At 43.3% G+C, this 22,178-nt stretch overlaps 1 protein-coding gene across 1 annotated transcript; it reads left to right on the top strand.

Annotated features, from left to right (window-relative positions):
- Window positions 1-5,584: 5,584 nt before the first annotated feature.
- wnt9a (wingless-type MMTV integration site family, member 9A) lies at window positions 5,585-21,397 on the top strand (the record flags this gene model as incomplete). The annotated part of the gene is given in 6 exon segments (XM_079231420.1): window positions 5,585-5,676; window positions 17,497-17,756; window positions 18,064-18,326; window positions 20,762-20,951; window positions 21,110-21,128; window positions 21,130-21,397. Coding segments are annotated over 6 exon segments (1,092 nt in total).
- Window positions 21,398-22,178: the final 781 nt, after the last annotated feature.

Raw genomic sequence — 22,178 nt, 5'->3', positions numbered from 1 at the left:
GTGTCATATCAGGGTGCAGTGTTTTATATCGACTGCTGAGAGAAAGAATTTGAGACTCCATAACTCCACCTTCTTTTCGTGCCTTCTTCTTCTTCTTCTTCTTCTTCTTCTTCTTCTTCTTCTCCTCCTCCTCCTCCTCCTCCTCCTCCTCCTCCTCACAATATGACACGGTTCCTCTGGGTCACCCGAGGTCGCAATCAGCTGAGAGGGAGGCTGCACAGGCTGCAGCTGCTCAGCGTGACTCTGTCTCGTTTCATTAACGCTAAGTAAAGCAGATCATACCATTCCATCAACACCACCTGCTGGTCAAGAGCACGACCCATTCGCCATACGTCGACCATATCGTCTGTCTTCTTACAGCAACCTGTACTTTCCTGGCTCCAACTCTCGCCGCATGTCACTACTTTCACTGTTGAGACTGTGTTGTGTCATTGTAGATGCTTTCTCCAGTGAAACGAAGTGAAGCTGGATGAATGGCTCGGTTTGTTCAAGGGCAAATAGAAAATTGCGGTTCTGTAAACACTATTAAAGCAGCGTGTTTAACAGGTTGCTGGGAAACCAAAGAGTGGATTGTATCATGCAGCTTTGGCAATAATAAAAAAAAACTAGTAGACTGGTTTGATATTAATGTCAGATATTGATGTAATTATTTGCAAGACAGGAAATGTAATTCATGCTTGAATAAGCAAAGTTGTTGGCCGCCAATGGGATAGAAATGTTAATAAAATAGAACAAAGAGATGCCTTTGGAATGATCATCTCTCTCATGTCACATCAAACTCAAGTTAAGTGATTGATTTTTGGAAGATCACGTTACAACCAACCATTTCACCTTGCTTTATAGGTATTCTCCCACAGTTACACAGCAGCAGCAGCTTAGATGTGCCTACTTAAGCACTTTCAAGAATGAACAAGCCGCGACATGCTCACATACGATTTGGCTCAAGTGTGTCATAACACTTCACTAGAAAATGTGCATGGACCACAGGTTACATGCCACAAATGAAGCACCAGGATTAAGTTCCACAATGGTGTTTTTTTGATAGCAAGGTGCTCCTTCTTTAAACTGCAGCTACTGTTTTGGTTTGCGCACAAAAGTTAAATCGGCAGTGATTCTGTCATCTCCGAATGGAATATTTTCCTAATTTATTTAGCTTTTTTGGGGGGAATTGTTCCTTGCTCTCCTTTAACCCACTTTCAAATCTATTCATTAGCATTATCTGATTTGTTTTCTCTCAGGGATGCAGTCAAACCGAGGCAGGAGGTCAACAGCGCTTTCACTGAGGTTGGGGAAAACAACAGCTACCTCTCCGGCCCACGAGGGCAGACTTTTTCTGAATCCTGAGAACTGCTGCACACGGTGCACCCGACGCCTGAAACAGCAGAGTGGCGCAGACGCACCGTCAGCCTCCAAACCTAAGCCACAAATTATGTCTGGTACATGGAAAAGATCATGTGGCCCTGCAGCGGAGTAGGGGTGGTGAGAATGAGGAGTTTGGTGGTAACTGGGTTGGGATTGGACGGATACGATTTACATTCCTCTCCGGGGATGTGATATCAAGACAAGGTTCAGACCAAGGCTAATATAAAAGACTCCAATGGGAGGGAGACATTATCTAGCCTTTGCTCTATACTCAGAATGACTTTTTAAATTTAGAATTCAATACCATATTTTAACTCTGCGCGTTGTATGATTTTCTACGAGATTTTCTACAATCTGTCTTGCTTTATTTATATTAACTACATCTTTTTGGATCTCTTTACAAATATATGGCTAATAAATATGGACATTCAGCCGATGCCTTGAATTTGTCAATACTATACATTGAAATACTTTCACTTTTTTTTTTGTAGGAGTTGCCTTCAAGGAAATACCTCAAACTCCATCAACGTCCCGTAGCACATTCCATCTCATTTGAATAGCCGGCGCACAGACAAACTAACCTCAATGCCCATAGGAGCCTCATTGTAATTGCAAAAGTAATGCTACACTGCAGACTAACACTTGAAGCTCAATAGAGTATTCTAGTCACACTCGCAGCTGAAACAAAGTCGACTTTTTCTACACTGTTACTTAAGGGTGACGTTCTCATGGATACATGAAACGACAATTTTTTGGATGGAACCATGATATTCTCATTTAAAATGCATCATGCAGATTCTGAGAGAGAAGTAGAGGCAGTAGAGTAAGGTAGTTTCTCCAACAGCAGGGAGGGGAAAATATCCTGACAGCCTAAAGAGATTAGTGTCCATTACCAAACAAATTTCTGCTACCACCTACAACACCTATGACAGCCCTCAGTTCAACCCTCATAGGAACTCTGGGGAAAAAATATTTTTTTTAAATAACACACTTTTGTCCTCATAGCCATGTTTCCTCGACACCAGAATGAAACAAGCTTGGTTTTCTTGGTTGCCGAGTCTGAGAAGGGGGGGCGACCGTGTTTTAAGAAGGGTGTGGGAATCAATTATCCCACTCCAGAGACATGCAGGACCAGTGGGTATTGCTTGGGATTAGTGTCCATTCTTGTCATGTACTGACAAACCCTCCTGCTGATCTCCTTAAAACCAGGTGTTATTAAGAAGCGCGGCCCTTACTGGGGGCCTTTAGGCTTTTAAATAACTACCCTTTAGCAATGACTGACAAGCTTATAATGTTTAAAAAAAAAGAAAGTGCATTCCTGTGCTTTCATGTGCTCACCTGTGTGAATTATGTGAATGATATTGAGCATGAGCTGAAGGTGAAATCATGCAAACTGCAAATTCACAAGACTTTTAACTTTAGCTGCGACTAATCCTGTCATACAAGCATATTATCTATCATCTTGTGTGGAAAAGGTAAGGCAGCATTCCGTATAATTGTTTTGTATTATAAGGTAATAATTTACTTAGCATAAAAAAACTGAGGGAAATAGCCTCAGAAAATTATTTCTATGAAGTCTTGATAAATCAGTCCAGACCTCTTCTTTCATATTATTTTGACATCTAGAGGACTTTTAAATGTTAAACTTGATTTAAATAATCACATACATAGTATACAGAGATGAAATTGGATCCATCCTAAGCATCAGGAGCAGTGGGCTGCTGTAAAGAAAACGAGAGCCACTTGGGGTTCAGTGTCTTGCTCAAGGACACTTCAACATGTGCTGCCGGGGATCGAACTACTAACTCTCTACCCACTGCGCAACAGCCGCCCCAAAAGCAAATTATCACTTTTTCTTGCTGAGGATAAGATGAGAAGATCAATAGTACTCTCTGTTAGATATGAAGCTTCAGCCAGCAGCTGATTAGCTTAGCTTAGCATAAAGGCTGAAGCGGCAGGGAAAAGTTTGACTCTGTCCGAAGGTAGCACTATCTCCTTAACGTACACAAAGATTCACTGTGACGACAAGACTTCAGGAAGACACTGCACCCGCATATAACCTTGTGTCAAACAAGTTTATGTTTCACACTTTGGTTTTCGATACAGACGGTCTAAACAATTAGATATGCATTGTTAATTAGTGAGCGTAAGAGCTGGATTTTGTTCCAATTTGACAGAGCCGGGCTGCTTCCAGTCTTCATGCTAAGGGCTGCTCCTATCTGCAATTGACAGATATAACAGTAGTATCAATTTTCTCATATTACCGTCCGCCAGAAAGCGAATACACTAAATGTTTGCTTTTGTATAACGTTCCACAATGCAGCAGGTCAACCTGTCGCGTTCACGCATACTCAGATAACGCACAATGCAAAAAAGGCGCATTACTGGTGATCCGCTGACGGGAACGATCGCAAGAGATCCAATATCACGTAAAACATGCAACCAGGAATTATCAAGGTTGCTCACTTTAATCTCTAATTTTTAACGGCTATTTTATTTACACACACAGTAAGTAGAAACTTGGTTCTATGAAGCCACTTGGCCCATCTATGGCTGGTTGTGATCTGCGGTGAACTGGCTGGATATTGTTTGAGATTGGGAATGGATAGACTTCATCCCGATTTCTGGCAGGGGCGCTCCCCAGGTGTAGCTGAGAAAACCTGGACCCTTCCCAAGTTCAGATACCTCTCTCGCCAGAAATCAAGGTGTGTGCGGGCACAAAAGATGTCAGGTGGTAGCTGAGCCACTGAAAAGTGTTTACACAGGAGTTAAGCAGGGTTGTCCCTGAATAAAGACATTCTCAGCTGGCAGTCAGTGGATATTATTTACAAATCAAGAGGTCAACCGTCAACAAATCTGCAATACTGTTATGGCTGGCATGCTCGAGAGTGAAATATTCCTGTGAATTGCTTTCATTTAACCATCTAAGTTTAGGAAAGAATTAATTGCTACAAGCTTTGCAACATTATATGTTCATGTCTGTGTTTTACAATCGTGTGTAGTTCTAATACAAGTGAGTTTGCAAGTTAACTGATCTTTTCAGTGACAATAACTAACCGTTTTGGTAATCTCCAAATCTTATGCAATCAAATGCGTAGGAAGAGTACATCTTTTTCAAGAGCAGGCCTGCAAAAGCGAAGAAAAAGTAATCAGATTACCTGTGGAAATGATTGATAGTTTGCCAATTGATTCATGGTGCTCAATAAGATATTTTTCAAAGTGATTAAAGGTTTCATCTTTACCTCTTGTGAAAACACCGACAGTTATATATGTGAACTGCGGGTGAACTCCTGCATTTAAAACCTTGCTTGCTCACACTACTAACAGAAGTAGCTATTTGAGTAAAATACACTTTAAAAAGGTGCAAACTTCAGTGTATGATTGAGGGATTGACTCCACACGGCTCTCAACATGGCGACAGCTGAGCCAGGACTTAGCAGCTAAAGGTGCTTACTCAAAAACCCGCTAAATATGTCAAAACTTCAGATTGAAAGTGAATTATTGACGATGCCGACAGCTGACAACACTTTTACACAAGGTCCTCTTTTGTTAAAATGATTGTTCCGGAGCTTTCAATTGTATCACCCGATCTTCTTCAGCAGATGTGGCCCTTGTGGTGAGCTTTGACATACAATACATTTCAAACTCCTCATCCGATGAGAAGGCTACTTGATCAGAATAGTGGAGTAAACATATATTTTATAATACAACAACTTTTATTTTTAAGCCAATATGGACTTCACTTTGATACAGTTCAGTGCACTGACTAGTAGACATTGCATCCTGCGCTTGTGCTGGATTATACAAATTCAGGGTTTGCCATTCTGGAAATAAACTGTCATTGACTGATGGTAAACATGTATTTGATCATATACATGGCCAGCTCAGACTGCACAAACACTGACGGTGTGGTGCTTAAAACGCCCACAGAGGAGAAGCTGCCATTCCAGTCGTATAAATGAAGACAACTGAGAAGATTTATCTGTGCTAAAACCTGAGAGAGAATTGTGAATCAACTCTGCTCTCTGTATGCATTGCCATATTATTCTCTCTCCACCCTCTCTCCCTCTCTCTCTCTCTCTCTCTCTCTCTCTCTCTCTCTCTGCTGATGGGAGGAGCGCAGCGCAGCTCCTCTCTGTATAAGAAGTGTTGAACTTTCAACAAGGGATTTTACACAGCTACTCAGGAGAAACGAAATGATCTGCCCTGGAGCCGCAGCAAAATGCTGGATGGACACCTACTCCTGGGATGGTTATCGTTCACAGTTATAGTGTATCTTCTCAACTTGCCTGGACCAACCGCAGCATATTTCGGGTAAGCACAAGATATGTCCATGATGCTGCTTTCATTGATTTGATTGGTTCCTGAAATACAATGCAGGTATAACAACTTTTTATACATTTTTTGATTTGTTCTTCTCCTTCAAACTCACTAAAAAAACTTTGTTTAACACAACTTTTGTATTTATTTCGCGAGGCTTCAACAAAAGTAATGTAATTCTACGTGGACGTGTTGCGGGTCAGCGAGGTGTCATTTGGCCGCGGTTGGCGCAGCGCACAGCGGCCTCGCAGCTGGTGGCTGCAGCAGGTTGTGTCTGCACATGATTTGGCCTCACTGAAGCTGCTGACAATTAAAAAAGAAAGTGTGACAAGCTTGGTCAGCGAGTATCATAGCAAGCCCATAACCACACAGCATCTATTATAGGTTCGTTATACGCAGCGCAGGAGTAATGTTCACCCCATTCTTTTCCTTGACAATTGAGCCAGCGCCCACTGTAAAGTAACCCCGGGCTCGTTTGAATGGCAGGCAGCGGTCGAGTGAATATTTTTGCTAAAACACTTGTAAAATCATATCCTTAGTCGACTCTGAAAACAGCCGCGGAGCGAAAGGTGAGCGTATACATATGCCTCAGACTCCACAGCTGGTAACAATAAAGCAATCTGGTGGCCGAAACGTCTGCTCAGCTTTGCACAGAAAATTCCCCCATCCAGCATAAACATCACACGACTCTTTTTTTCTTCTTCTCTCTTCTATTTTCTGCTGCCTCCATCAACTTTTTTAAAACACGTGTTGGGAAATTAATCCGAAAAATTTCGCAGTGTCATGAATCATGTCATATACACACACACACACACACAATCATGTTTAATTCAGAAAGAGCACGAGGGTGTATATTTCAAAGTAAGTCATTCCCAGGGAACGCCTTTGGATTTTTTAGGTGTAGCCCACTATGACCTCCACTTTAGAGTGCCTACTAATGCACTGAACTCCAGTTTGCCTACTCACATGAACTGCACTTCGTTGTTTCTTCTTCTGTCTCAGTTACAGAAGAACATTTACCCCTCAGGGAAGCCAAGGTCGTTCAAATGAGGTCAGCATGTCAGATGGGAGGGGCAGCCATGTTTCACCTGGAACTGAAGAGGTTTTTTTTTATCCTACAAATCCCCAAAGTGACAAGTCACAACGTTTTGAAAATGAACAAAATGTACCACAGTGGCATGTCGTACTACAGGTACTACGACCTTGGTGTTTTTTCTGTATTGGCAAATATCAGTGTTGATTGGTGCTGCTGGTGCTCCCCTTGGGCTGCAAAGAGTGCAGACGTTGCACAGAGACAAATGGCAGGCTGTGGAGTGATGACACTCAAAGCCTTTCCAGCAGAGTCAAATTTATGGCAGGTATGGGTGTTGTGCAGGATCCAGGAGTGTGATCTGAGAACTGTGGTGGTGAATCCGCAAGAGAGGACAGGAAGTGTCCTCTAAGGGCCCTTTATACTTGTGTGTTGACGTGGGAAATCTTGGGAGTACCGAGTCATTTTCTAAATGTCAAACTCTCTGAGTTAAGCCAATTGTTGTGAATAACTCAGACTTTCACATGTCTGGCTAAATGTCGTCGTCTCGGTTGTTGCACCGAATTGTTCTCATCCGAGTGACGTAGGCGTGCTGCACGGCACCTGCAATAGCTCCGTCGGATGTCAGGCCCTCTCGGTGAAACGTCATCATCCGTAATGCACATGCACATATCGAGTACATTCTCCGTCTCTGTCTTTGGTTTCAATTCCAAAGTTGCACTAGAAGGACACATGTAACCCTGCTCTCTGTTTCTGTCTCCCTCCCTGAAGCAGTGTCCCCTTTGGCAGGCAAGTGTGTATGAAGGCCGACGCGCCAAATTGGCACTCGCATCAGACCTTAATGGTCCTAATGGTAATGCATATTTACGTATTCAGTTAGCACTTGTTTTCAATTCCCTGTGTCAGTCTGTTCTCTATCTGTGGCCTGCGTGGTGCAGCGGCACATGTGGTATTGCGATACTCCAGATTTATTATTCCGCGGCTCGGCGAGGAGGGAATATGAATGAGTGTCAGTGAATGATTTAGCCCTGCAGCTGAGGAACATGAAACATAGTGAAAGAAGGCTGCACAGGTGACACTGATACAAACTGGGACTGCCCCGTGGGCCGACTTCCCAGAAACTGGACACCGGTGACACTCCGGCACAGTCCTGCTCGGCTTCAACGGTGGGCCGCACTCGCACAAAGCTGTTCAAATAAATATTCCATGAGCACGAGGCATCCTAGGGCCTCTTGAGTACTGATTTACCCAAAATAGAGGGTCAATGTTGCATACCCAATTTCCAGAGTGCGGTGGAGCGTAAGTGTAACATAAACACAATCTCTCCTGCCCGTAGTCTGCGCAGCCGAGGGTGGGGTGGGATTCCTGGCGTAGTCGAGCACCCGCTTAAATTGTCATCCTTTGCCACAAGAATGTGAGCGCTCGTTTTCTTCCCCCTAGCCTGTTGTGGCAGGTGCTGGTTCTGCTAAATTCGTTATCGTTCGAATTTTGAATTGGTAGCGCTTTGCTGCGTAGCTTTCGTTACTTGACTTAATAGGTTACAGCGCCGTGATGAGATATTGTGTAAACTGTCGGAGAGGGAAGTGTTTGCTCAGTTGACCCCGGCGGGGCTCGGGAGGGCTCCCCGAGACGACTGTCGGTTTAAATTTGAGTTTTGGTTAAAAAAAAAGGCATGTCATTCTGTGGTCTTGTAAACTGTGCTGAATGTGAGTCCTAAACACTGAGTCAAGAGTTTGTTTTTATTTAGTTCATGTGCGACATATACAGGAAGGCTGCCCACAGCAATGCAGCTGGGATTTACCAATCACGGAGGCACCGCAGCATCCGGAAGAAGCGAATATAGTGACTTGCTCTTTAATCATCCTCAAAGAATCTATCGGCAGTTTGTTCCCGAAGCCAAGCTGATGCCCTTTCAGATGGTATTATTGTTTTCAGCGCTCCATTAAGTGAGGCAGAATGCCAAAAACAACAGGATAACAAATGGGATGTGTGTAAATGTACTGAGGAGGAGGGATTCTTTTCAGTTTGCAGCTGTAAAAAGGCTTTTTATCACTGTGCTGAATTAGTTCCTGCTGTGCGTCAAACAGCAGTGATGTTTTATAGTTTAAAAGGAGACAGCACAAGACATGTTGCAAGTTGTTTTTTAAGCGGCTCCATGTAAACATTTCCTTTGGTCCCCCTCGTCTTTCTCCCCTCCTGCCTTCTGCCTGCCTCATGTGCGTGCCGGCATCCCCTGCAGTGGTTTGCGGGGAGCTGCTGGGTGATTACCACTCATTAGGAGCAGCAGAGTTAGTGCGGGCTCAGGCTGGCGATGCCTGGCAGACAGTGGTGGCGGGCGTCTCATTACCAGGCCTTAAGGACTGATTAGCCCTGACGTGCATGCAGGGCGGGGAGCACCGTTGATAGAGGGATTTCCCAACTTCATAGGATATCCTGTGGCTACAGCCACACCTCAAAGGGTATCACTTTACTGTGAGCCAAGTAGATAGGATTCTCTCAGCATTGGTGCTGTGACCGCGTAGCGCGGTGAGATCACGCAAACCTGGAAGGCTTAGATAACGGACCGCATGGCCTCCGAGAAAGAGAGCGCTTTGTTTTCTTTATATTTCTGTTTGATACATCGGGATTTGAGCTAAGCCAATGCGTCGCTTCGGGGGTGCTCTGCTCTACAACGTCCCTGTGGAAAAGGCCTGCTGCGCCCGTGGGTGCCACAGGGTGGTGCAGCGGCTTCTGAGAGCGCAGGATGGGGCCCTCAATCAGCACTTTGTAACCTTTTTTTTGAGTAACAGTAGGAGAGTGGGAAATAAAAGGTGAGAAAATATAATGCAAAGGCAGCCAAGTCTGTGTAAAAGAAAAAGAAAAGAATTCAGGAAACGAAAATACTTCTACGTAGTTGTGGTCAACTTGCATGACCCGTTCAAAGTCAGAAACAAAATCCCCTCTCTGCACAGAATATCACGTCTCTAAACTAAGTAATGCACAGCATTAGTGGTTGAATTATGAAGAATTGCAGAGAGGTACACACCTTTTTATTGAGTAGGTTTCAGTGGTGTAGTGGGCTCTTATGGGGCTCATAGCGTATAATAACATGGTTCTTGTGAATATTTTGGAAGATTACATGGTTTGGTCAGGCTTTTCAAATGCTCACATCCTAACAACTCACAGTGCCGGTGTCATCAGGATGCCGAGCAGACCGCGGCTAAGACACATTTGATTTTAAAAAGGACTGTCCCACTAGGACTGTCCCACTGGGACTGTCCCACTAGCACTGTCCCACTAGGACTGTCCCACTAGAAGGAAACTCTTGTTGGTAACGCATGATGAGCTTTGCAGATGGAGCTGGAGACATGGGCAATTTGCAAAACAGGAAAACTAATGTAGGCTCAAGATACTTTTAGTGGTGAGACATTGATGAGATGATGCTAGTTAGTGTGACCGCTATGTCCTGTGTTTTCCATCCTTGACCGCAGGCGTTTTCGCTGCCTGGTTTGTGGGGATATAAGAGACATGGCTCCTTCACATGTGTGCCAAGATTAGCAGATTGACAAACCCCTCACTTAAGGCTTTGGTCTTCTGGAGAATATCTGTGCATTTCTTAATGTCTAACTATGTTTTTCTTCAGTCAATGTTAGCCAGTTTAAAACGTGGCTTTCTGCAGCAACCAAAATTAGATTCTGGTTTTGAAGCGCATGCACCTGCAAAGATTAATAATTTAATAAAAGATGAAAGAAAGTTGACCAAACCTTTTTTAAACTGCAGGGTTAGACTTTTACTGCACTTAATCAGGACGTTCATCTTGCGTAAACACAATCCTATAGAAGCCTGACCTGACATGCACCGAGATACTCCACTCAAATGCGTGTGTGTTTGCCAACTGGGTGTTATTAAATAGACTAAGGTTTGCCCCAAAAGGCATATTTAAGAGTATTAGTCTGAGAATGGACACAGTCAGAAGTACACTCACATGAATGGGCGGACGATCAACGATTAACCTCAAAGTACTTTTGTTTCTGATTGAAAATGAACCATTTGCATGACTTTCAATTGCCGCTGTCAGATGTCAGATGTCAAGAGTCAAACTGTTTCACTCCAGGCGATAAATGAACCGTTTATACATGCACAGAAACTCATTCTACTGGGGAATATTTGCCAAGAGAGGCCAATTAACACTTTCGGTCGTTAACTTTGAAACTACTGTTAGTGCTTGAGCTTCAATTTTGCAGATTAAAACAATCTTCTTGTTTTGCGTTTGGGTTCTGTTGGCCTTTCAGGGGAAGAAAACGTATCTTTCACTAGTAAGAGTAAATAACCGTGAATGAACTTAGCCACTTGTAGTTACTGAGGCATGAGTGATTGTTTTTTTTGTTTTTTTTTGCGGTTTGACTTTGCATGCTTTGGTTTATTCACAGGAGTGCTTTTGCCCATGTGTAACAAGAATGAACAAACTTGAGATCTCCAGCACACTCCCCACATTACCATAGTCTGAGTCTTGTGTCTGCATATGCGAACCACTGAGAGCCGGGAACAGTATGTGTGCCTGAACGTGTTTGGTGCGTCGGTGCGCTGGTACAGGGCCGCTCTGTGCCATGGTGTAGGCTAGAACAGGGGAGTCATGCGGACACTGCTGCATGCCCAAATCTGTGCCAGTCACACAGTGACTATAACTGAGCTGCTGACCTTAGAAGCCTTGAGTTCTCACATAGCAGTTAAACCTCTTACCATGCCCCACACTCCCATTCCCAAACCGCGGTCCTGCAGCCCTACTTCTCAGCTACCAGCGCTCGCATTCACGGCGGCGGATTAAAAAATTAGTGCTGAACAGTGACTCCCCCCGCACCCCGCCCCTTATTTTTTATGAATTAAAAGAAATATTTTTTTTTTTTGAGTGAGAATACATTGAACGTAAAAGAAAACATGCCTCGTGCATCGTGTCGTTCACATTTTAAACATCAAAAGGGTTCACGCACAGGAACTTGACCCAATCAACCAATTATTGGGAGTAGCCTGACACAGCCTATGTTGGTTGTACATGACCAGAAGGGACAGCCGATGATATAACATTGGGTCATATCCTGTTAAGTCACACGAGATAGTGGACATCCCCTCACAATGGTGGATGTCGCATGACATCCCCACAATGCAGAAAGGCTCATTACTCAACTAGTAATGACTCGCTAAGTCCCAGGCCAGTACCACTTTGTTTTCAAAGTCTTTTGTCATGTTACTGTACTGTGTCAGCCACAGCTTGTTAGGAGCAGTCACAATACCCAGTGCTTTCAACCAGTGACTAATCTTATCTTAGCCTCATACGTAATCGTTTACTCTTTCCCCTATTTCTGGCTTTAATGACTCGGGGTAAGAGCTGTGTCACTTTGGCTGTTGGGGATTTTGTCTCTCATGAACGTCTTGGACACGGACAATATCCCGGACAATGTACCAGAGAGTCATTCGACACTGATTCATGGTTTCTTCAATTATTCACGTTGAAGCTGTGGAGCACATTTGTCAGCTATAGCTGGAGTGGGCCAGAGGGAAAGCACCACATAAACTCACATTCCTACAACCTCTGGCATGGCCTGGCGTGATACACCACCAGATGGGACTTGGGCAGGGTGGTCTGAAGTTCATCCAACATTTCTGAGAATAAGCACCCCCCAAGAAGGAGAGAAAAGGAGATCAGCACTGGCGAGTTTGAATTCCTACTAAAAAGTCAATGTTTGATTTTTCAAGAAGAAAAAAAATGTACAGATTATTATCAGGTGAGCGTGGTAGTTTGTCTTCATGACAGCTGAACTGTTCCAGGACACATGCTCATGTCTGTCATTGTCTCGTGGAGGTTACGTTCAGAGACAGCGGTGGTTTTGTCTACAGGAGGCTTTGTTTTGAGCCAACAGCTGGGGGGAATGATTGGCATTCGTTTAGAGTAATTGACCAGTGGGAATAGGGGAAGTTTGGAAAAAGGGAAAAAGGAGGAGAAGAAGGAGGAGGAGGGGTGTAAATTGTGATCTAGGAGACACCAGACCACACAACCTGCAAGTCCAGGCTGATGGAGAAGCTGTGGCTTTTTGTGCTTTTTCTGCCTGGGCGTGTTCAGCCACGACCTACTCTAGTCGGTGTTGACTTAAGGTAGTAAGTGCCTGTATGCATGTGCACATGCATGCATGCACACACACGTGTGTAACGTTACATGGTAACTAAACGTGGCCTGTAACTATGGACAATGGCTTATCTCCAAAATTTGAAGAACAATACTGTACCAGAAATATGTTCGCTTTTGGCAACATGTGGTATTTTCAGCAGTTGAAGCACCAATGAGAGATGTTGAAATCTATTGATCTTGACTATATATTGTAAGTATTGGTATTACAAAACGTGAAGGTCTCCAGGTCTCCAGGAGTTGCACACACATCTCTGATCTACACAGGGCAGCAACTCCACCAGTACAGGAACTTTGAAAGTAAAAAAGAAACAATCTATGATTTATTAGCTAATAACCATTTTTAAGGCGCAGCAGTAAAACAGCTTTGATAAGGATTCAATGTTTTTATTATGTTTTTAATGAAATGTACTTGGGGGACATTTTGCATTTGAATGCTAAACATAATTATCTCTGTTGGACAACAGCGGTAAGGGTGACACCGTTTCTAAATGACCTCAGACATTTCTCTCTACTCTAGTTTCTTTTGTTTTCTTGTGCCAATATATCTGTGATAAAATACAATTGACTGATATATAATCTCATTGGATGCTCCAGCTGTGTTATGTTTTATTAAATAAAGGACAAATACATTATTTTGGCATTGTTTTAGCATTGCTTTCGCCTCCTGAGTTTAATCTATACCACATGGATTTAAGCTTAAACGTTGTTTACATGTGGAGTATATGAATAACACCAGCACTTACACAGCTATGTGTGTTTGTAGCTTAACGACAGAGCAAGCAATTCAATTAGGCCAAGAAAGTTAAGGTAAGAGAAATAATTGGCATGTTTGCCACGATAAGAGTTTAGGTTTTACACCTCCTTAACTATTTACAAACCAGCTGAATTACCAGCTGAAGGTCACTTCCAGGGCTGTAATGTAAAGCCAGAGAGGGAGCGATGATGGCGAAGTTTAGTGCTAGTCAATGATTTCCCTGAGGAATCGACTCTGAGGCTGCATTGGAAAATGTATATAAAGTAAATGTCACGGGCAGTGGCCACAGGTAGAGAGAAAGGACTAAACAAACTCCGGCGTTACTAAGTGAAAGGCGGTGGAGGAGGAGCAGCGCGAGAGTCGGTCGGTGATGTCTGCGACGAGTGTGTAGAAGCAAGTGTGTGTGTGACTGGAAAAAGCAAAGCTGAGCAAACATCAGCAAGAATCCCACCTCACATGGGATAACAATGAGTTTTATATGTTGGTGTTATATTCCACGTGTAATTGGTGTTGCTGTGACGACTCCTCAAACAACATCTCTAACAAAAACACAGACAGAAAAATGGTCCATGATGTGAAAACACAGTTGCATGTTACATGCTATGCAATGTTGTGGAGATACTGTGAGCTTCACTTACTCTTTAAATGTGTGTCGTGGTAAGCAGCTGTATTCTGCATTCGCTGCCTTCTTAGGCCCTCTTTATATGGCTTTTATGAGTTGTAATCTTTAGCTTTATTAATGGTAATAGATAATTCAGTGCTATATAGATCAATTATTAGATGAACACATTTTGTGTTGTGAAACATTTTATTTTTTATTTATGTTATAAATGGTCAGCTAAAAATGTTATTTGATTAATTGAAGAAAATGAATGGGCGATAATAAATACATTTGCTCTTACATTTTTTTTTATGGGAACATTTCAGATTTGTTTCTCTTCTCTTTTCTCTCATTTGGGCTGAATATTTCAAATTCACATTTGTAATGAATTTCTGCAATTCAGCCACTGAGCTCTTTTCCAATTCTCGTTTTCTCCAAGTGAGTTGAATGAGTTCATTCTTCAAAAATCAAAATACCCCAAACTGCATCCAAAAAAGGACAACTGATAGACAAAAAAAAATGGAATCAGTTTACATCTGTGATACTATTTGACTGTTGTCTGGTCTGCCACAGAGTCTAAACACGCACACGAGCCAGTAGCCTTTCCTCTGGAGACGTGAAGTGTTTCTCCCCTCCACACTTTGTCTTTGTAACTAGCTAGAAATATGCCTTTGTGTCAAAAAAAAAGAAGAAAAAGCTGCAGAGACAATATCGCTGAGATCAGTGTCGTGTCATCTTTGGCTTCCCTCCAGGTCCGCTCACACCATCTTTCTGTCTCCAGCAGGCAGACGTCACGCAGACAGTTGAGGCCTGTCACTCTAATGGTCTCTTGTTTTTGGCATGTGTTTTGGCATGTGGGCTTCTGGAAAGATCTGACTCTGATATGCGTTACTATGCATGCCGTACCGAGGAATGTGCGCGTCATATTGGTGATGTTGAGTAAATATAGAACAACATTTGTTGGTTGGGGCTCATCTTTTTAAGTTCCAGGCATGTGTGCGGTAGTAAACTGCTTCCTGGTGGTGGCGTCAGTATAAAATATGTCACATTTTTAATTCCCCACTGTTTTTTCAAATGGACTTAGGTACTCCACGTGGCGCCATCATTCAATCCCAGATTGCTTGCCATAGAAATGTTGTGGAACAGTTGTCAGTCGTAGGTAACATGCCGGGTCAGCTGGATGTGTTGGTTTTGGCACTTTTGAATACGTTTCCTTGGCATTGTTAGCATAGTGCACTCTAAAAAATTCAAAAACAAATTCGGGGAAGATGTTATTCCCAGCGAGACAGTTCTCCGGCATTGTGCACGCTTCGCTCCGTACGCCTCAAACCATGCATGTTTTACTCTCTAAGTGTGTTGGGAGAGCAATCTCTGTCAAGACCCAGCTTGCCAGGTTTCCATTTGAAAATCCATAGCTGTCAGACAAGTTAGGGAAAGGCAAACACACTTTGTAAAAAAGGAAACCATTTGACCCGAGCTGAAAGCAAATCCCAACGCCTCCTTTTTGATTTGACCGCCTCTGATTTTCAACCAGAACGTGAATGCAGCGTAAAGACAATATCGTATCACATGTGTGAACTATTAAGTCCATTGGTATGAAACTCAGACTCGAGGGGAAACATTTCAGTCAGTTATTGGACTTATTCAAACAAATCTCTTGTTGAAGAACTCCTGTGACCTTCTGCTCGAGGCAGAAGGGAATATGAGCGATGATAGAATCTTCTCTGAAAAACAGTAATAGAGTCAGAAATGTAAGTAATAAAGATCACCAATCAACACTTTTGCTCCATTAACGAAACTAGTGTAGACAACCAGCAGGTGCTCTGCACCTTTACACAAATATTGAGTAATTTCTTTCACGCTGCTTGGCTAAATCCAACAACAATGTGTTTCCCATTTGCCGTGGTTACTCTTCACAGTCTTATAGTTGGGCTTCTTTTATTTCATTTGGCTGTATGCACACTTTTTACATGGACAACTATGAATTATTGCTGATTGCGACATTCATGAGCAAAACATGGTTCTTCAATCCTTCTTTTTGGCCAATTTTTACAAAGAAAATTGAACATTCAGTTCAAAAAGTTAGAGTCCATAGTTTTTTATTAGTGCATCATTGGGCGAGGTGTCACTCAATGCACAAAAGTGGCCCTAAAATGTCCCATGTCCATCCCCAAAGGCCCGTTGGCCAGAGGACTTGTGGCTTTGCGAGTTCTGTAAATCCAGTTATTCTTCAGTTTCACTTTAAGGGTGTAAAGGAGGCCAGGAATTCCACATAATGAACAACCACGGTGCCAATCCTGTCAGTTGGTGTGACCAAAATGGTCACAGGCTGACAGTCAGGTCCCCTTTGTGTGTTTATGAAAGTAATGCTCTGCTCTCCCCATCACAACCTCAGAACGCTGGTCGTTGGTTTTGCCAGCTATGTGGCAGTCCTCGCTTTGTGTGTTTTATATACGCTTCCCTTAAATAAACCGACGAGAGGAGTGCAAGTCTACCACATGTTCTCCATACCATGTTTAGAACTGAAACTCCTGCTTGTTATATTTCAGCTGGATCGCAGCTTTAAACGTCCTGAACGCTGGACTTTTCTTACATGGCTTCTATAACGAGAGGGCGTAAATCCTGCTCTGTGATATCATGTTTAAATGTACAACGCTGCTGTGAGTGACAACCCCCCTCCTTAGGATATGATATAAATATTAAACCAAGTCTCTGCTGGCTACTGTTTCACATGCATGTGGTGTGACTGTCAAGTTCACTGCATGCCATTGTTTAAACATGTCCCCACACCAGTTGAAGCTCTTTATTATTTCGACAAATTATAATCTCAATCTGAAATTCTCGATACTGAAGGCAGCGAGCCGCTGGTGCTGCAACTTAATTAGCATCCGGTGTCTAAAACGGGGACCGAACGGTGACGGACGGGAACCTCTTATGAAGAGAAAGAACTCTTCCACCTCTGCAGAGAATTTGCTCTATACACAGACACGCCTGTGCTGGAGGTTGATCTCAATCTCCAGCAAATGTTGAATTCCCCTGAACATTAACCACCGAACAGCTGAATTCATTTGAACATTAACCAAACTTTTGAGCATTATGTGCCCCAGCTTGGGCTTCCTGTGCTGTTTATGTAGTATATCTTTGCAACTCTTATTGTTTGTCCAGGAAGGTCGGCATCCTGTGCTTTATTGGATGCCTTTATCAAGATGAACCCACTCTCTGTGCAGGGTTTTAACTGACCCGCGTCCGTCTGTGATCTTTTCGTCCAGGTTGACAGGTAATGAGCCGTTGTCCATCCTGCCACTGAACTCTCTACCAGAGGAGAGCGTGGGCAGGGCCCACTTCAAGCTGTGCGACCGGCTCAAACTGGAAAAGAAGCAGCGTAGGATGTGCAGACGAGACCCGGGCGTGGCGGAGACCCTGAGAGAGGCCATCACCATGAGCGCCCTAGAATGCCAGTACCAATTCCGCTTTGAGAGGTGGAACTGCACCTTAGAGGGACGCCACCGAGCCAACATATTAAAAAGAGGTATGTCTTTTTCTTTTCTTTTTTTTCAAAGGAGCAATATATGCCATCCAGAGCATGCATACAGAGGCAAACAAGCATTAGCTAGTTGAGTTATGTCTGCCTGGGCAGAGAAAGTCGAGACCATGTTGAGAGCTGTTGAGAGGCAATCAAACTGATATTGCACACTGATGATGACAACTGAAACAGCTCATTAAATGAAACGTATAATTAAAAGAGCACTTTGATTGATAGATTGTGCACGGGACTCTTTTGAACCGGCTCTATCTTTTCCGCCTCTCATTCTCTCGAACATGCTTTTTTTCCCCAGGATTTAAAGAGACAGCCTTCTTGTACGCCATCTCCTCGGCCGGCCTGACCCACGCGATGGCCAAAGCTTGCAGCGCAGGACGCATGGAGCGCTGCACGTGTGACGAGGCCCCGGACCTGGAGAACCGCAAGGCGTGGCAGTGGGGAGGCTGCGGAGACAACCTCAAATACGCAAACAAGTTTGTCAAGGACTTCCTAGGCAAACGCTCCAACAAGGACCTGCGTGCACGCGTGGACATGCACAACACAAACGTGGGCATGAAGGTAAGCGTGAGAAGACGGCGATGATTTATTTATGGGGTAAAATAACTTCAATAGTAATGGGAAGTACTGCTCAGCCTGTGAAAACAGTTGTAAAATGTCTTCCGAGGCCCTGGAGGGGGCTTTCTAAAACAAAGAAAATTATTGAAGTGACATTACTTTCACTTATTTATGATATTTTTGATATCATCCATAGATCAAATATTTTTTTGTAATCTGAAACGGGTTACTCGTAAAAGCAAACCCAGAGACTAAAAGTCAGAATCTCGGCCTCTGCTAGATCGATTTGGACAGTTCTCGCTTTAATCCATCTCTTGAGTCCCAAAACTTCATGGGAGTGCAATACTTAATTGTTGGAATGGCCTTTCTATGTTCCCTTCTCCAGTCACTCCTTTATGAGTATCGTAGTTTATCTGTGGCTTTGACAGCAACAGTATATTACCTGCTGATAATTTGTCTAACATTAAACCGTGACATATCAGGGATGTTAAACTTAAGGGAGGTTCATTCGAAAGAAGAAAATATATTTGGATAATAATTTTTAAGTAGTATCTTTACATCAACTGTCATGTTAATTTGCCTTTTTATTAAAGTAATAATTTCAAGAATTTGAAAGCAAAAAAAAACAAACAGCGTTTCATATAACACACCCATGAGGCCAACCAGGACACATTCACCAAGAATGAATGAGGTCAGAGTTCATTTGAAGTCGCAGAGAATATTCAAACAGAACTTTAATCCGGTAAACGGTGGGAAAAACTGTGATAATACAATACCGGCTGATTGCTGTGCAAAAATACAGACAAACAGCAACGTGAAGTGCCAAGTCATTGCGCCTCACTGTACTACCATATCTTTGCTTTTGCTTTTGTAACGCTTGAGTTTAAACATTACAGCGCTGGTAAATGACTGCTGTCCAAATAAAAACTCACTGTCCAAATATACGGTTAGAATGAGCAAAGAGGAATTTGAATACGTCCGTCCATGGGGCATAGTGAAAACTACGTTGTGTAGAGTTTCATGCGTCTCTGAAACCTGGAAAAAAACTAAAGTGATTGAAGTAATTGCCACTGTACATTTGGTGAAATATTAAAGTGCTCATTAGTCAATATTTGGCTTTCTCTCCCAGATTAGATAAGCAGCATCTCACATTTGTGCTCTGGCACAATTCAAGCGTCTGTTTGTGGTCAGCAAATATTGGTTTTTCATCTTGGAAGTGTTTTTAATAGTAAAATAAAAAAGAGGGACTGGTCTTAATCAGTCAGGCCAAAGCAAACTTTATCTCTGGAACACATTTCTTTCACTCAGCTTTTCTCATAATGTGGCCATTTTCCTCTTGGTTTCAAAATGAATAATAGCAGAAGCACACTTCCCAAATGTTAGCAGACACAAAACTCTCCCAAAAGACCAATGCAGGCTCTTCCTTTTCAGCTTGGCTCTCCAATCACTCAGGAGATTTCATTTGCGATAAAAGATTTACAACATTGTTTTTTGCTCCTTTTTTTTCGGTGTGATTTGCACATGTAGTGAGGTTCACCGCAGTTGTTCGGGGTGAATTCCCACACGGAGGACGAAGCTGGAATGTGCTAGCCTCTGCATCCCCCCGACATTTAAAAGCTGACCTATCAAAAATGTTCTTGACCTGCTGGTGTGATGAATATGCTCTTCCTGTTCCCCGATCTCTTTCACAGTCTGAGAAAAGAACTGTAGATGCTATCCAAACTCTAAGACAATGTGTTATTCTCATTGATTTTCGCACACACACAGCTTTTATTTGGTGGTTGATGCTGAAGTGAACTTTCGCTGACTGCCAAGAGGTCAAGTAGCAATAAAATAACGCGCTTGTGGTCACTTTTGCTGACGATCTCCATGTTTCACTTGCAGTTCTACGATTTTTATATCGATACTGTCTTAGCTATTCTTTCTCCTTCCAACTGTTTGCATGACTTTTTATCTGGATAATAAAGTCAAGGACATAATTCCCACACTAGAAGATTGGATTCATCAACTCTAGGTTTAGTAAACACATTTATTGTAAAAAGGAAAAGAATAGAATCATACATTATTGTATATGTAAGTCCCTTCTTTCCAAAGTCTGTTTGTGAGTACTTCCTTTAGCAATATCCTTCCCTCACTTATCATGATAAGTGATGGCGTTGGATCAAAATGTCATCCATAGTACACACCAGTATTATATATATTCTTTTGCAAATTTGTTCACATACAAAGTGCCTCTGTTGTTCCCCCTGTATTGTGATATCAAAGAGAATTTACTAATTTGCCATGGTGCCTTTACATTCCTGTTAAACCACTGCTTTCCACCCCCAGCGTCTAATTATGTGCATATTTGGGTTATTTGGCTCTTTTGAAATGCTGCTTACTAAACAAAGGCTCATTAAATGACATTCCTTAACAGTATTTCATTGTCTCTGAACCAGGTAATCAAGGCCGGAGTGGAGACCACTTGCAAATGCCACGGCGTCTCCGGCTCCTGCACCGTCCAGACCTGCTGGCGGCAGCTCCAGCCCTTCCACGAGATCGGCAAGCAGCTGAAGCAACGCTACGAGACCTCCATTAAGGTCGGCAGCTCCACCAACGAGGCCACGGGAGAGGGAGAGATCTCTACGGGCCGGAGCCAGCAACAGCAACAGCAGCAGCAACAGCAGCAGCAACAGCAGCAGCAACAGCAGCAACCACAGCAGCAACCGCAGCAGCAACCGCAGCAACCGCAGCAACCGCAGCAACAACAACAGCAGCAGCCACAGCAGCAGCAGCAGCAGCAGCAGCAGCAGCCTCAGCCTCTTCCCGGCCTGAACGATCAGATCCCTCGCACTATGGACCTGCTCCACATCGAGGACTCGCCCAGTTTCTGTAGACCCAGCAAGTACTCACCAGGCACGGCGGCCCGTAAGTGCTACAAGGACAAGAACTGCGACGCCATCTGCTGCGGGCGAGGCCACAACACTCAAAGCAGGGAGGTGACCCGGCCCTGCCAGTGCCAGGTGCGCTGGTGCTGCTACGTCGAATGCAAGCAGTGCACGCAGAGGGAGGAGGTCTACACCTGCAAAGGGTGAACCCGGTGACCTGTCGGCCCCCTAGATCAGTGGAGCAAGTGAAAGATGGTGGTGGTGGTGGTGGTGGTGGTGAAGAGGAGTGGTTGTTTTGTTCCCAAACAAGGGTTCTGCTTCCACTGTTGGAGCGGTGTTCTGCAAACAAAAGAGGAGCGAGCCGATGGAGAAGCAATAAGCACTTTGAGGGATTTCTGTGGGTTGGGCTTCAGAGGTCCTGCTCCCCCCCCCCCTGTGTCTGGGGGTTACCTTCTCAGACAACTGGGACAAAATCTCAAGCTTTTTTATTTTATTTTTTTAATTACAGCTTTGTCTTGAAGAGAGAAGCTTTTATTTTCCCAATTGCATCTTTTCACAAAAGAAAATTGAGATTAGCGTCCAGCTAATGAGGATCAAACACATGGACAGTGACACCAACAGACTGGATTCTGGGGTGAAAGAAGAATGGTGTCATGTGTGTGTGTTTGTCATTCTTTACATGTGTGAGTGTGTGTGTGTGTGTGTGTTTGTGTGTTTGTACGTGAGCACAAGATAGATATGGGGGGGGGGGGTTCGAATGACGACTTTTATGGCAATGAAAACCATATTCAGAGACTCCTAAAAAAATTAAAAAAAAGACAGGGTGTAAGATTTACTTTACACACACATATTTACACTCACACACATTGTGTGTTTGCATATGTATGTACATACATTCAGTTATATTGTAATGATATTATACAAGCCACTTATCTAACTATGTTAAAAGAAACCACTAACCACACAAATGTTTTGTTGTTTGTGTGCT

The sequence above is a fragment of the Taurulus bubalis genome (assembly GCF_910589615.1).
Source record: "Taurulus bubalis genome assembly, chromosome: 1".
Lineage (NCBI taxonomy): Eukaryota > Metazoa > Chordata > Actinopteri > Perciformes > Cottidae > Taurulus > Taurulus bubalis.
The sequence above is the reverse complement of the archived record's forward strand: the minus strand, read 5'-3'. Positions and strand labels throughout refer to the sequence as shown.